This window comes from Vipera berus (assembly GCF_964194415.1).
Source record: "Vipera berus genome assembly, chromosome: 3".
Lineage (NCBI taxonomy): Eukaryota > Metazoa > Chordata > Lepidosauria > Squamata > Viperidae > Vipera > Vipera berus.
This window is the reverse complement of record NC_138204.1, coordinates 32,105,477-32,120,123: the sequence shown is the minus strand read 5'-3', so window position 1 is coordinate 32,120,123 and position 14,647 is coordinate 32,105,477. Positions and strand designations below refer to the sequence as shown.

At 36.7% G+C, this 14,647-nt stretch overlaps 1 protein-coding gene across 1 annotated transcript in view; it reads right to left on the bottom strand.

The window, feature by feature from the left end:
• The window catches only part of NECAB3 (N-terminal EF-hand calcium binding protein 3), a gene marked incomplete at both ends in the record, with an annotated part of 104,335 nt that extends 91,415 nt beyond the window's left edge, over positions 1-12,920 (bottom strand). Inside the window, one exon of the mRNA XM_081324736.1 lies at positions 12,804-12,920. Coding sequence (XP_081180862.1) covers positions 12,804-12,920 — 117 coding nt within the window. The remainder of the gene's footprint in view (positions 1-12,803) is intronic.
• Positions 12,921-14,647: the final 1,727 nt, after the last annotated feature.

The following is a 14,647-nucleotide window of genomic DNA, read 5'->3' as shown; positions in this document are numbered from 1 at the left end:
GGCCCATTTTTAAATTATCAATCATTTTTACACCATTATCTAAAAATGGTTTTGTGCTTCTTAAGAACACATCAGAATTCCTATTTTACAAGGCCTGTTTGCAGCTGGCATGCAGAAAATGTATGATTTATTTTTCTGTGCAAGTATTATTTTTAAGGTAAGTACTATGTATCTAAATAATACTATTTGAATCAATAACTGTCACATTACTACTGACATTGTTTTTCTCCTCTAACCAAACTGGCTTTGCAGACTTTTGAAACAATACAAAAAGCTCACTATAGTTAACTCTTAGAAGAATTAATATGAGCAACACAAGTGGCTACATTTCTTTCAAATCAGACTCAGCTATATAACAATTATTTGTGTTCTTCCATTTCAATCTACCCTAAATGTGGTACCTCATTAGCATACATAAAACAGATGTAAATTTGGTATCTATCATTACTATAAATAGAATCAAATGTAACTACAGTAACATTTTTATGTAAACATTGGAAAATCCTATTTTTATATTAGTCTCTTGACTGTTCTACTAAAGTCTTCTGAAGGACTGATTTACTGCTCCACATTAAGAATTTCATGAATACAGTAGTAGGAAAAAGACTTTCATTCATTTGAGAACTTTATTGGACCTCTCTGGCTTTGATATTGGACAGAGGTATCTTGCAATTAAAATACATTTTAACACATCTTTTTTGGTTATAAAGCACTTCATATAGCAAAATCATAGCATTAATTATTAGATGTATGTGGTGTGTGTATACATACATGTACATAAACATGTATACACACATGTATATTTGTATGTTTATATGTGTGCAATAGGTTTGGGTATGACCTTTCCCCATCTTCATTTAATCTAAAAAGCAGAGTTTACTTTCCTAGAATCTGTCTGCTTAAGAAACAAACAAAATTTGCATTATAGCAGGAATGTTAGCCAAAATTCAAGATGTTCAGCGCTAATTAGCAAGATAATTATGTAGACTGATTAATTGCAACAAAATAATGTGCTTCCTTTGTGCAAGCTTCATTAACTAGGCCTGACTCAAGCTGATACACACTGCTGCAATTGGATGGCACTGGCATTCATCTTCCTGTCAGCTCTTCCATCCTACCCCCTCCTGCTTCATCTAGACTTGCCGTTCCAATGCCCTGTTGTATCATGTGCTGTGCAATATGGGCAAGCAGGTAATTCCCTTAAAGTTGACACTCAATGATCACCTGCCCTCTTTTCTTCCTGCCCCCCACCCCCACCCCATATAGATTATTCTTACCAGATAAAAGTCATATCGAGAGCTGATAGCAAAGGCCATGGTAGAGTTATGCTGGCCTGTTTTGAAAGAGAATGCAGAGAAACATTGTGTTTATAGCTCTTTTTCCTACAAACCCCATATGATTGTTCCTCTGCCAGCTTCAATTCTATTCCCTTTAGCACTTCCCCCTACTCACAGGTATAGAGCTAGATATTAGCTGTGGCCTAAGAAACATGCTTCTTAAAAATAAAAGAGCATCAAAAAGGGGATATGATATTGGCTATAAACTCACAATAATTTCCAAAATCTTCTTTCATGAGACACTCTTGGTTCCAAATTTGTGGTTTCCAATAAACACTTGAGTGTCTTTCTGCAGGAGACAAGTTCCCAGACTAAATTATATTGATCAGGACTTTATAGCTGCCCTTTTATATAAAACATTAAAACTGTGAGTTGGAACACATTTTAAAAGAAAAAGAGATGCATGTATTAAAGCGTGAAGATTACCATATGACCTATATGTTGTAAACAAAATATAGTCCCAAATTTACTGTCACAGAGTACCCAATTTATGAAGGTTACATTCTACATGCATGTAAAACTATTAGTCTTAAATTTTAAAATAATTCTGTCCTCATTCTGAGTCTATATAAGGAAAGTAAAAATATGTACAGGTATCTGTATTCTAAAAGACAACAGTTGTGCATTGTGTAGAGTATTATCCTATAATCTTGATTTTGGAAGATACTTTAAAATTTTCTTTCAGCAATGGTTTCTCTAGGTTGAATATGTGTGCATGACATGATCCTGAGCCTACCAGATAATTTTTCTCAGTATAAGTGAGCATATATTAATTTGATCAAAAATGGAATATTTAGTTAATGAGTCAGTCAAGTATCTCTAGCTAATACTGTTTTCCCCAACACTGACATGATTATTCTAACGCATCATTTTGGTGGACTGAAACCAGTCAATCTGTGTTGCAGATTGCTGTGAGTTCTATAATTGCAGTCACTCAAGTCCAGCAATTTGGACAATCATCCACTGATTCTCTTTGGGCAAGTCCACTTTCTTAGACAAGCAGAAGTGGATGCCCCACAGATTTGTTTTCCATTTTCTTCCAGCTTCTCAGAGAAGGATATCACAAAAATGCCCTTCTGTGGAAGCTTAATAGTTTCACAGACTGCACAGAGCCAGATAGTGCTCCAAGGAGTTGATTGAACAGGATCCTTAGGAAAACTAATCTTTTGTACTGTATTGTCTCTTCTATCTCTAGAGAAATTTGATCTGAAGCTTTCCTATATATTCAGACCAATTTCCTTGTCAAGTAGCGGTGAATGCATTTATCTCTTTTTGTCTGCTGTTGACTCTTTTCCTTCAATTGTTGTATACAGGAAATAAATCTTCACAGTCTTCAAGAATCCCTTTAGAGCTCTTTCTCCACTTTACTCTAATTTAAAAACCTTTTGTGTCCCCACATCCACCTTGCACAAATCCAGTCTTTATCTAGCAAATTCTTCTCTCCACTTATGACAGCTATGCAAAGCAAATAAAGCCTAAAAACACAAGAACTCTAGCCAAGGCTTAAAGGTTTTCTTCTGTTTGTCTTTTGTACTGCTAATTTCTACTGTTTGTTTAATTTCTATTTTGCTTGTTATTCTAAAATGTCTTATTGAGCTTTCTAATTTAAAAGAAAATAGAAATTGTTTCCTAAAGAAATTACTTCAATATATTTGTTTAATATACTAAAAACCATAACATAACTTATTTATAAGAAATGTGAGGTGTATCAACTGATCTTTATTATTGTGAATATATCCAACACACCTTCCTCCTCATATTTTCCCCCACAAGAAGTCTATAGGGCTCAGAAAGAGCGACTGACTCAAGGCCCAGTTGGCTTTATGGCTAGGGCAGGACTTGAACTCACTGTCTCCTGCTTTCTAGCCTGGTACCTTAACCACTAGACCAAACTGGCTCTGTTTTATATTATAATATTTTAACTATTGATAAATAGTTAAAATAGCTTAATAAAGCCATATTAGGAGAGGCTGTCATCTTTGAATAATGTTTGTAGCATCTAACTGATCTTAGTAGATCCCCCCAAAATTAAGTGTGCTTGGTCTTGTTTTGTACTTAGATAATCACTATAAGAAATTTCAGAGCCGTAGACTAGACTTAGAATTCAGAAGACATTCTGGAAGGAAGCACACTATATCTGTCTTACTGCAAAGAAAATATCATGGAAATAGACATGAATTCAGGAACATTTGAGTAAATAGCTTCTGGACCTTTCCAAAAAACAAATTGTTCAAACAAAAAAAGTTTTCTCCTTTCAAGGAAAATTCACACATACAGCTAGTGAATTTCCCTTCTCCATAACTTCTATGTAGTAGAGTGAAAACATTTGGAAGCACACCTCTTATAAACCCTAAGATCATCATAGACTCTCTGCTATTCTATTAATGTTTATCCCTATTATACTTTTGTCTCAACAAAGAGGCTATATGTAAAACCCCATTATCATTAATTATCTTGTTATCTTACAAAATGGCTGTCTGAGGAAGCTTTGCAAATAGCTGAGGAAAGGAGGGAAGCGAAAGGCAAGGGAGAAAAAGAAAGATATGCCCAATTAAATGCAGAATTCCAAAGAATAGCTAGAAGAGATAAGAATGCCTTCTTAAATGAACAATGCAAAGAAATAGAAGAAAACAATAGAATAGGGAGGACCAGAGATCTTTTCAAGAAAATTGGAGAGATGAAAGGAACGTTTCATGCAAAAATGGGCATGATAAAGGACCAAAATGGCAGGGACCTAACAGAGGCAGAAGAGATTAAGAAGAGGTGGCAAAATTACACAGAAGAACTATACAAGAATGAGCTTAACGTCCCTGATAATCACAATGAGGTGGTCACTGACCTCGAGCCAGACATCCTAGAATGTGAAGTGAAGTGGGCCTTAGAAAAGCTGAGCAACAACAAAGCTAGTGGAGGTGACAGTATTCCAGCTGAGCTATTCAAAATCTTAAAAGACGATGCAGTAAAAGTGCTACACTCAATTTGCCAGCAAATTTGGAAAACTCAACAGTGGCCACAGGATTGGAAAAGATCAGTTTACATTCCAATTCCAAAGAAAGGCAGTGCCAAAGAATGTTCAAACTATCGCACCATTGCACTCATTTCTCATGCTAGTAAAGTTATGCTTAAAATCCTACAAGCTAGACTCCAGCAGTATGTGGATCGAGAACTACCAGAAGTACAGGCAGGATTTCGAAGAGGCAGAGGAACTAGAGATCAAATTGCTAACTTACGCTGGATCATGGAGAAAGCTAGAGAGTTCCAGAAAAACATCCACTTCTGCTTCATTGACTATGCTAAAGCCTTTGATTGTGTGGATCATAACAAACTCTGGCAAGTCCTTAAAGAGATGGGCATACCAGACCATCTTATTTGTCTCTTGAGAAATCTATATGCGGGCCAAGAAGCAACAGTGAGAACTGGACACGGAACCACTGATTGGTTCAAAATTGGGAAAGGAGTCCGGCAAGGCTGTATACTGTCGCCTTGCCTGTTTAACATATATGCAGAGCACATCATGAGAAAGGCAGGGCTAGATGAATCAAAAGTTGGAATTAAGATTGCCGGAAGAAACATCAACAACCTAAGATATGCAGATGATACCACTCTAATGGCAGAAAGTGAAGAAGAACTAAAGAGCCTCTTGTTGCGGGTGAAGAAGGAGAGTGCAAAACTTGGATTGAAATTAAACATTAAGAAAACCAAGATCATGGCATCTGGCCCTCTCAATTCCTGGCAAATAGATGGGGAAGAAATGGAGGTAGTGACAGATTTTATTTTCCTGGGCTCCAAGATCACTGCAGATGGGGACTGTAGCCAAGAAATTAAAAGACGCTTGCTCCTCGGGAGGAAAGCCATGGCAAATCTAGACAGCACACTAAAAAGCAGAGACATCACCCTGTCAACAAAAGTGCGTATAGTCAAGGCTATGGTCTTCCCAGTTGCAATGTATGGCAGTGAAAGCTGGACCATAAGAAAGGTTGAGCGCCAAAGAATTGACCCAACCCAGCACTTTGAACTGTGGTGCTGGAGAAGACTCCTGCGAGTTCCTTGGACTGCAAGGCGATCAAACCGGTCAGTCCTAGAGGAGATCAACCCTGACTGCTCTTTAGAAGGCCAGATCCTGAAGCTAAAACTCAAATACTTTGGCCACCTAATGAGAAGGAAGGACTCACTGGAGAAGAGCCTAATGCTGGGAAAGATTGAGGGCACTAGAAGAAGGGGACGACAGAGAATGAGGTGGCTGGATGGAGTCACTGAAGCAGTAGGTGTGAGCTTAAATGGACTCCAGAAGATAGTAGAGGACAGGAAGGCCTGGAGGAACATTGTCCATAGGGTCGCGATGGGTCGGACACGACTTCGCAACTAACAACAACAACATCTTACAAATATCTCCATGGAGAGAATGGATTAATTAGTCCTAATCCAAGAGATAATAATTCTCTGATAGCCATTAATATTTCTTCAGTTTTAGATAATAAAATAGCTTAACCCTCCGTTGATATACTGTATTGGACTGAAACTCCCCAAAGACCCAACCCAAAATAAACCTCATTATGGTTTAATACAATGTGTTCTCACAGTCACTATGACAATAAAAGGTAAGAGGCTAGTTAATCTATTTTCCTGTCCATCTCTAGCCACCCTAATTTAAATCCTTTGTTGGTTTAGCCACTCTGTTTGTGATTAAGTGAACTTCTAAAGGAAAGGAAAGGAAAGGAAAGGAAAGGAAAGGAAAGGAAAGGAAAGGAAAGGAAAGGAAAGGAAAGGAAAGGAAAGGAAAGGAAAGGAAAGGAAAGGAAAGGAAAGGAAAGGAAAGGAAAGGAAAGGAAAGGAAAGGAAAGGAAGAAACTTTTAATAACATTTGTTGATCTGAAATGGTGCAACCAGATTCCTTCAGTTTTTTTTAACCACCATAGACTTAAATGGCTCCCCTTCCATTATGCCAATGAAGATAATTCTTACTCATAGATAATTTAAAGTGCTTTCTATAGAAATTGTCTTCCATTAAAAAAAACTCAGTTCTTTCCATTTGACTCAATAGCATGCCTTTATTCTTCACTGATATTTCAGTGTTTTGCTAATTTTATTTATTAATGATTTGTTATTATTTTAATTTATATATGAACTTTCTGTTAATTTAGTTTATATTATGCTTTTGCAAGGTATTTATGTACCATAGAAAATATAACTTTGAGATATTGAAATTTTGATTTAAGATGATACTTAAATATTTTAACTAATTTAATTTTTAAATGCCATATATCTTTAAATTCCTTTCAATCTTTTAAAATGTATTCTGTTCTTAAATGCTAAAGTGACTATTATATCAACTGCTACTAATAATCACTACTTAACTTCTGCTTCTAGCCAAATGAAGTAATTTAATGTATTTTACAGGAATATGTCTATGTATTCAGATGATTTATTTCTAGTTGAGTTTATATCAAATTATAAGGTCATTTTCCAACCCTGAAATTTCTAGAATATGAAACTGCTCAACAGAGACCATCTGTTATACATCTAAAAATGTTTAACTTGAATTTTGTAGCAATGGAATACCAGTTGGTGAAATAATAGTTATTTATTAAGTAGCTTATTGTACTGTTGCCCCATTTGACTGTGGGTGCATATAGTTCCTAATACTCTGTTATTATGTTTTATTCCCTCCCTTAAAATTATTTTCTTTTTAAAATTGAGCCATTTCTTAAGTTATTTCCAATAGATATTGCCCAGTATTGTCATAAACAACTTTTAAAACATTTATATGAAAGAAGAAAATATTCTGTGCATTTTTGAAGAGAAATCTGTATTTCATTTGCTCCAAATACCAAAATCTGATAAACTTGCTTCATCGGGTAACAACATTTTTGCCACTGATACCTAATGACTACAAAGTTAAAAAAGTTTCTAAAAGAGAGAGATTCTAAAATAAAACTGGTAATTCTTCACAGCAGTGATGTAACTAGAGTAAAATGTCTGAGTTCTTGTTAGGCATATGGTGATAGCCTACATAGTTGGGTTGAAAATATATAAACTATGATGTTGTGACTTTAAGATGTTAATTGGCCAATGGGTGCGTAAGTGTTCTCATCACCATAAGAGGGAGCTAGGAACGTAGCTTCTTTCTCTCTCTGAATTCACTGCTCTCTCTACTATTACTGTTTTGCTGTACTGTTAGTTTACTACTGTGATAAACCTGAACTGTGTATTTGACCTCTGGACCGGTAAGAATACTCCTTGGACTGTTACTATTGTGTATGACCTGGACTATTTTCTTTTTGACCGTGCATTTTTGTTTTTACACCACCTCAAAAGTAAAATACTTTCTGTTTTCACAACTCAGGGTACTCTTGTGGTTACTGTGTGACTCTTACTGCTCTCAGTACCCTTCCTTGTTTGTGCAACTCTTTGCTAGCACAAGGAGACCTCTGCACAACAATTTCTAACAGTTCTCAAAGTTTTATGAGCTTTACATTTGTGTAGTTAGTCACAAGGCTTAAAGCTATTATCTATATACATGGAATCAAAGACAAAAGACTGATTCCCCCTTGTACTCAGAAATGGGGAAGATACTGTAGTAACAGAAGTTTGGAACTGTCAGAATCACTGCATTCCTGTAACTCTTAAAATTATAATGCTAGATCTGTTCCCTTTGAAAAGAATTCCTATTGTATACAGGAAGTGTAACTCCAAGGTAAATATGCACCAAATTTCAACCCTACATTTGGGGTGCTCTTCAACATCTTCATTAACGATTTGGACAAGGGGATAGATGGGGGAACTCATCAAATTTGCAGATGACACCAAGCTGGCAGGAATAGCCAACACTCCAGAAGACAGGCTTAAGATACAGGAGGATCTGGACAGACTCGAACACTGGGCGCTATCTAACAAAATGAAATTCAATGGTGAAAAAGTAAGGTTCTACATTTAGGCAAGAAAAACCAAATGTATAGGTATAGTATAGGGGGTACCTTGCTCAATAGTAGTAACTGTGAGAGGGATCTCAGAGTCCTAGTGGACAATCACTTCAATATGAGCCAGCAGTGTGCTGCAGCTGCCAAAAAAGCCAACACAGTGCTAGGCTGCATTAACAGAGGGATAGAATCTAGATCACATGAAGTATTAATACCACTTTACAATGCCTTGGTAAGGCCACACTTGCATCCAGTGGTCACCACGATGTAAAAAAGATGTTGAAACTCTAGAAAGAGTACAGAGAAGAGCAACAAAGATGATTAGGGGACTGGAGGCTAAAACATATAAGGAACAGCTGCTGGAATTGGGTATGTCTAGTTTAATGAAGAAAAGGACGAGGGGGGACATGATAGCAGTGTTCCAATATCTCAGGGCCTGCCACAAAGAAGAGGGAGTCAAGCTATTCTCCAAAGCACCTGAAAGCAGGACAAGAAGCAATGGATGGAAACTAATCAAGGAAAGAATCAACCTAGAACTAAGGAGAAACTTCCTGACAGTTAGAAGAATTAACTAGTGGAACAACCTCCCTCCAGAAGCTGTGAATGCTCCAACACTGGAAGTTTTTAAGAAGAGACTGGACAGCCATTTGTCCAAAATGGTATAGGGTTTCCTGCCTGAGCAGGGGTTGGACTAGATGACCTCCAAGGTCCCTTCCAACATTATTATTATTATTATTATTATTATTATTATTATTATTATTATTATTATTATTATTATTATTATTATTATTATTATTATTATTATCATTTAGAAAAGTTCATTTCTTAAGTGTTTGAAACATAATGATTTAACAATGCATGACAATTAGTGATACATTAAACAACTTAGCTGCAAATGTATTTGCCAAATGTTCCCCATATACTTATTTTAAATATGAGTGCAGGAGAATTTTAAAGCTTACTTGTTTTATCTTATTTTATTAAGAGCTTAAAATTAAATACTAGCAAAAAGTATTTTTTTTACCCTGGACAAATCTCACCAGGAGTCCAACTAGTAATTATCACAAACTGATGAAAGAATGAGCTCTTATTTTAACACATTAACTCCCATCCAAAGTTACATTTTGACATCTTAAAGGAAGAGAAAATAGAGGGTGCCACCATGTTTTTCCCATTGAATTTGTGATTTTATTTTAATTTATTTTAATTCCATTTATATCCCACCCTTTTCCCATTAAAGTTTTGTGGTGAAACTTTTTACCAGGATTGGCTAAACACCCACACAATTAGGAGACTTCAGATTCTGGATGGAATTGTAAATGAATTTATGCAGATTTCAATAAAATTGGTCTTTTCAGAAATGTCTACTCAATCACAAATGTCAAGGACAGAACAGGCTAGGAGAGAAGTCTGGGAAAATACAGGCAGACTTTCCTATATAATATTAGATGGTCTAGCAAAAGAAGCCATTCTTACACTATTATGGAGCAAATGTATCAACTGCATAAAAGTCTTTTACATTGTTATTCATTTTATCACATATGACAACTGCAGATAGTCCTCAACTGCTAACCACAATTGTGCTCAAGACGGTTGTTAAGCAAGTTTTGCTCCAGTTTCTTTGCCATAGTTAATTACTGGAGCTATTAAGTTAAATACGTGTCCAAATTTTTTGGCGATGCTGCAATGGTCATAAGTGTGAAAAATAGTCATAAGTCACTTTCTTCAGTGCCATTTTAACTTTGAATGGTCATTAAATGAATGGTTGTAAGTCGAGGACTACCAGCATTATTTCTCTATTATTTTACAGTTTTGTAACTTGCGGGCTCCGGGCAACACAGAAGCCTAGAAAATATCGTCAAGAATAACGATGAAAATGTTGGTAGTATAAAGAGCACTTAATTAGAACACATGACATTATACTTCCAGATAGTATTTCCTACTTGAAAGCATCATATAGAACAATTGCTATTACTTGGTGCTCTGTAGTTGTTTAGTTTTTACTTTTATTGGAATGCACATTTTTATTCTTTCCAAACTATTACGTAAAAGAGGTTGTCCATGTCTGCCATCACAGGACTTAAGCCAGCAAAAGAAAGATGGTCTCTGAAAATGGCAAGGGAAAAGGGCAATCAGGCTGGCAGCTGTGAGAAAAACATGGTTCTGCATCCCTTGGTGATGGGGCAGCATCTTAGATTGCTGCTGCTATTTTCCCTCTCCCTCTAGGTCACATGATATAGATTGGGGTGTCCAACCCTGACCACTTTAAGATTTGTGGACTTCAACTCTCAGAAATGCCTAGCCAGTCTCTGTACGTGCTGTCATCTTCATGCTAAATTTGTCATCTTGAGGACTTCAATTCCCAGAATTCCCTAGCCTGCCATGCCATGCCATGCTGGCTGGGGAATTCTGGGAATTGAAGTCCACAGGTTTTAAAGTGGCTGAGGTTAGATACCCTTCATCTAGACCAGGGGTCCCCAACCCCCAGTCCGTGGACCAGTACAGACAATGACATGCCAACAACTGGTCCGCACAAACAAGCAAAGCCCCATCTGTGGGATGCAGGCAACACACAAAACAATGCACTCTCCTGTCCATGGAAAAAACTTTCTCCATGGTGTCCAAAATGTTGAGGACCTCTGATCTAGACAACCTGCTCTGTCCTTCCTAGTGCACACCTACCCACAGCTTGCACAGATACAGTATAAGAATAGAGCAAAAACACAAATTCTCATATATTCTAACACCTCGAATGATCACTGCAGGTAAAGATGTTGGAAAGAATTCAGAAGCCATACTTTGCAGGCTTTCCCTAGCTTGGTATTATAAACCTAGATTAGCATTTTTAACCAAAAAGTGGTCTACAAATAGTATGAATACAGCATGTCAGTTATTTCCCATAAAGCACTTGGAACATTTGCAAAGCTTTTCAAAGTTCTTATTGCCTTTTTTGTGCCAGAAGTTCTAGGGAAAGAGAAAAGAGCTCACAGAAATGATCAATGGGCAGAAGAAAAAAACTGAACAGCATCTGAGATGGAACACAGATTTGTGTGCCAGAAACTTCCAGAAAGAAACGAATTTTAATGTATTAATTCTCTGCAGTGGTTGAGGTAATTCTAGTTTTGGAAATCACAACCTTATAGGCCTCTCTCTCCCTTAAATAGTTAAATGGTCTAAAATTTGGTATGTCAGCCCTTAGAAAGGCAATTATTTCAGTGACAATGAAATAATGTGTATTATTCTTAAATGAAGACGGGAAACTTTATGGAGTGGCACCTTAGACCTTGGCCCTAAACTCCCTGCCTTGCTCACTTCTGATACAATCTGAATCCTACCAGTCTCTTTCTTCATCCATCATCCATATAACATATGAATTAATCATTGGATACATTCAGTGACACTCCAATACACAAACACAATTTGCTACTGATAATTGTATAACTTTATAGTAATTAGTGCTTCCTCTTCTTTTTTCCCTGAAAAAAAGTTTCTTTCATTTAGTTGATTAAAAATTATTAGGTTAAAAATATATCTCAATCCATTGCAGTTTATATCAGGTGTATAACAAGTGCATGTTTATATTATGTCCAGGTGAATGTATTATTCTTCAAAGTGCTTCAAGATTCTTCGCTGCAACATGGCTATGCCTACAAGAAGGGGGTCATGCCATGATTTCTTTGGATGTATATCGCCTATAACGCTGATACCTGGTGGAAACTTGATATCCTTGATAGATTTTGGACTTCAACTCATCATCTCCAGCCAACCTGGCCATTGCAAGCAGATGTTGGAAGTTCTCCAAAACATCTGGATTTTCTAGCTTTTATATAAGCATATATAATGCTTGATTAATTTGCATATTTTTGTTATTGTAATTGAAATCCCACTTGTCAAAAATGAAACCTGAATACTTCATGGCTTTCTATCAAGATCCACCCATAAATCACATTTATTAATACAGGGGCTACAGCGTAAGTGAAAATGCATAAATTTGCTTTTATTTAGAATTTCTGTTTTAAAAATAGGGTCAGAAAGAAATATAAATTAGTTGCAGGATGACGAGGGGCAAAAATGAACGGAGCTGAAATATTTCAGGACAGACCTAAAAGACAGGGTGCACGCAGAGTCCCATTTTAGGAAAGGAAAGCCCTTCTGTCAACCACCAGTTACTCAAAATCATGGACTATATTCCCAAGAAAGATGGCAACTACGTTCTTTTACCTCCTTTTCTAATATTCCATTTCTGACCTTTGTAATCTCTGCGCTGTGTATACAGATACACATTTTGCTGCAAAAGTATAGAATGGAGAGTTTCTAGGCAGAAAAGTAAGAGTTTTATTTGTTTTCTTTCTTGATGCTTAATAAGTTCTTTTTTTAAAAAAAAATCTGATTTCTATGCTACAACATTTCAGAAAGCTTGAATAGGGACTACTGGGGAGAAGAACTGCAGGTCAAATATACATATACTGTTGACAGTCCAGACTACCCACCTCTCTAAAAACCACTCTATGAACAAAATATAGAAAGCATGCACTGTGCAACTACTTACATCATGAAAAATTGCTAATCCCTTGTCATAGTGCTGGGGGGTCTCTGTGGCTTTCATGCGGTAAGCATGTTTGGCAGAAAGCAAACACATTGTCAGCATCTCTGTACATGCCATCATCTTCGTGCAAGAGATTTGTCAACTCTTTCACACCGATGCTGATCTTTCTGATCTCTCTCCCCCTCCAAAAAGTTGCTGCCCCCCTGGTTGTCCTGGATTCAGTGAAGGTTAGCTGCTGAAGCTGCTGTGCAAGAGCTGGAAACAGCAACTAACTGAGCACCGAAGAGATGCTTTTGCCAGCCTCCAGGCAACTTTCAGTGTATGCTTAAAACCCCTCCCCTAGATTGCGCTGATTGGTCAGGATTTCTGATGGGCAAATATCCTCTTAGAATCTCATCATCACTCTGGAGCAGCAGACTCAGCAAGAGATTTCCTCCTTGGAGAGAGCAGGATTTACTGTAAGGATTTAAAGGCCGAGCTTCTGTTTGCTGCAATAAGCCTATGCCTATTTACACAACTCAGCTGGAAAAGTATTGCAGAAGAAAAGATTAGGAGGAGAACAATCTAGACAGCAGATATAAATACACCAGATGAAAGATGAAAGACCGAATAATCTGAGCATGAAAGAAAATTAAGGGTGCTGCACCAAGAGATTCATAGGTACAAAAGGATAACAAAAGCAAGAAGTGGGAAGGAAAAAAATAACAGATGTGCAACCAACTTGTGTTGATGACACTAATTACTATGTCCTGAACAGATACTTCCTTATATGTCTGACAAGGCTATTTGTGTTAAGATCAACTTAAACAGCTGGATAATGTGTCCTATTGGTCAAAATGTGCCAACCCTGAGACAGGGAATGCCACATGGGGTATATGTAGGACTAATGCAAGTAACCTATGTCTTTTCTACCTTACAAAGCATTATGTGAACTCTTTGACTGACCAAACCCATGAAGAGCAACGGAGTGTGCATGTGTTCAGTATTGACATCCCTCTGGTGATGTTTTCTTTTTTCTTTTCTCCTGTGCCATGTGTTAAATTTTGATGATTTATTTTAATTTTATACGTTTTTTACTGTTTCATGTTGTTGCTTTTTACCCTGAATAAAAAGAACAGTGTTTTCAATAGTTATGTATATACATACACACATGCACACACATCCTATTTTAATCACAAAAAATAATAAGAAAGGGATTTCCTACTCAGGGATAAACCACAAGTGGTCAAAACTATCTTGGAACATTCCCAAGATTAGTGCTATATGTAAAATAAAAACAGTTCTTCTTAGAAATATGAAATCCTTTTATTTTGCATTATACTATACAATATAGCCCTTCTGGGATAACTGTATCTAATGTGGAAAGAAAGGAAGACAAAATGCTTTACTAGGTGGACTTCTTTTTTTTTTTACTGTATGGCAGAGAATCTGCACAAACACTTCACTTTTTTTTTCAGTTTTTCCAGTACATTTTGTCACCACAGCAAGTCTATGGACTGGGTTCAGACATTCAGAGGGATGGTTTCCCTAATGTCTTTCCTGCTTTATCTCACACCCAGAATAAAGCCCTTGTTTTTATTATGACAATAGTCCCAACTGTAACCAGTCATTTACTCAGTCCTATCAATCTTTGAAGGATTAGTGAATATCACTTAACACAGAATTTGAGAAAATTCACTTTCTGTTGCAGAGATAAGATTATTTAATCAATAATGCCAGAAGGAAAACAGCCTAAAAAATTATAGCCTGTGAAGATGCAAAAACCTTAGGGACTATGAGCCTCTGTGTTTGCCAAGAAGCTGCCCTTATAAGCAAACATTTGCTTTTGGGTGAGCTTTGAAGTTCAT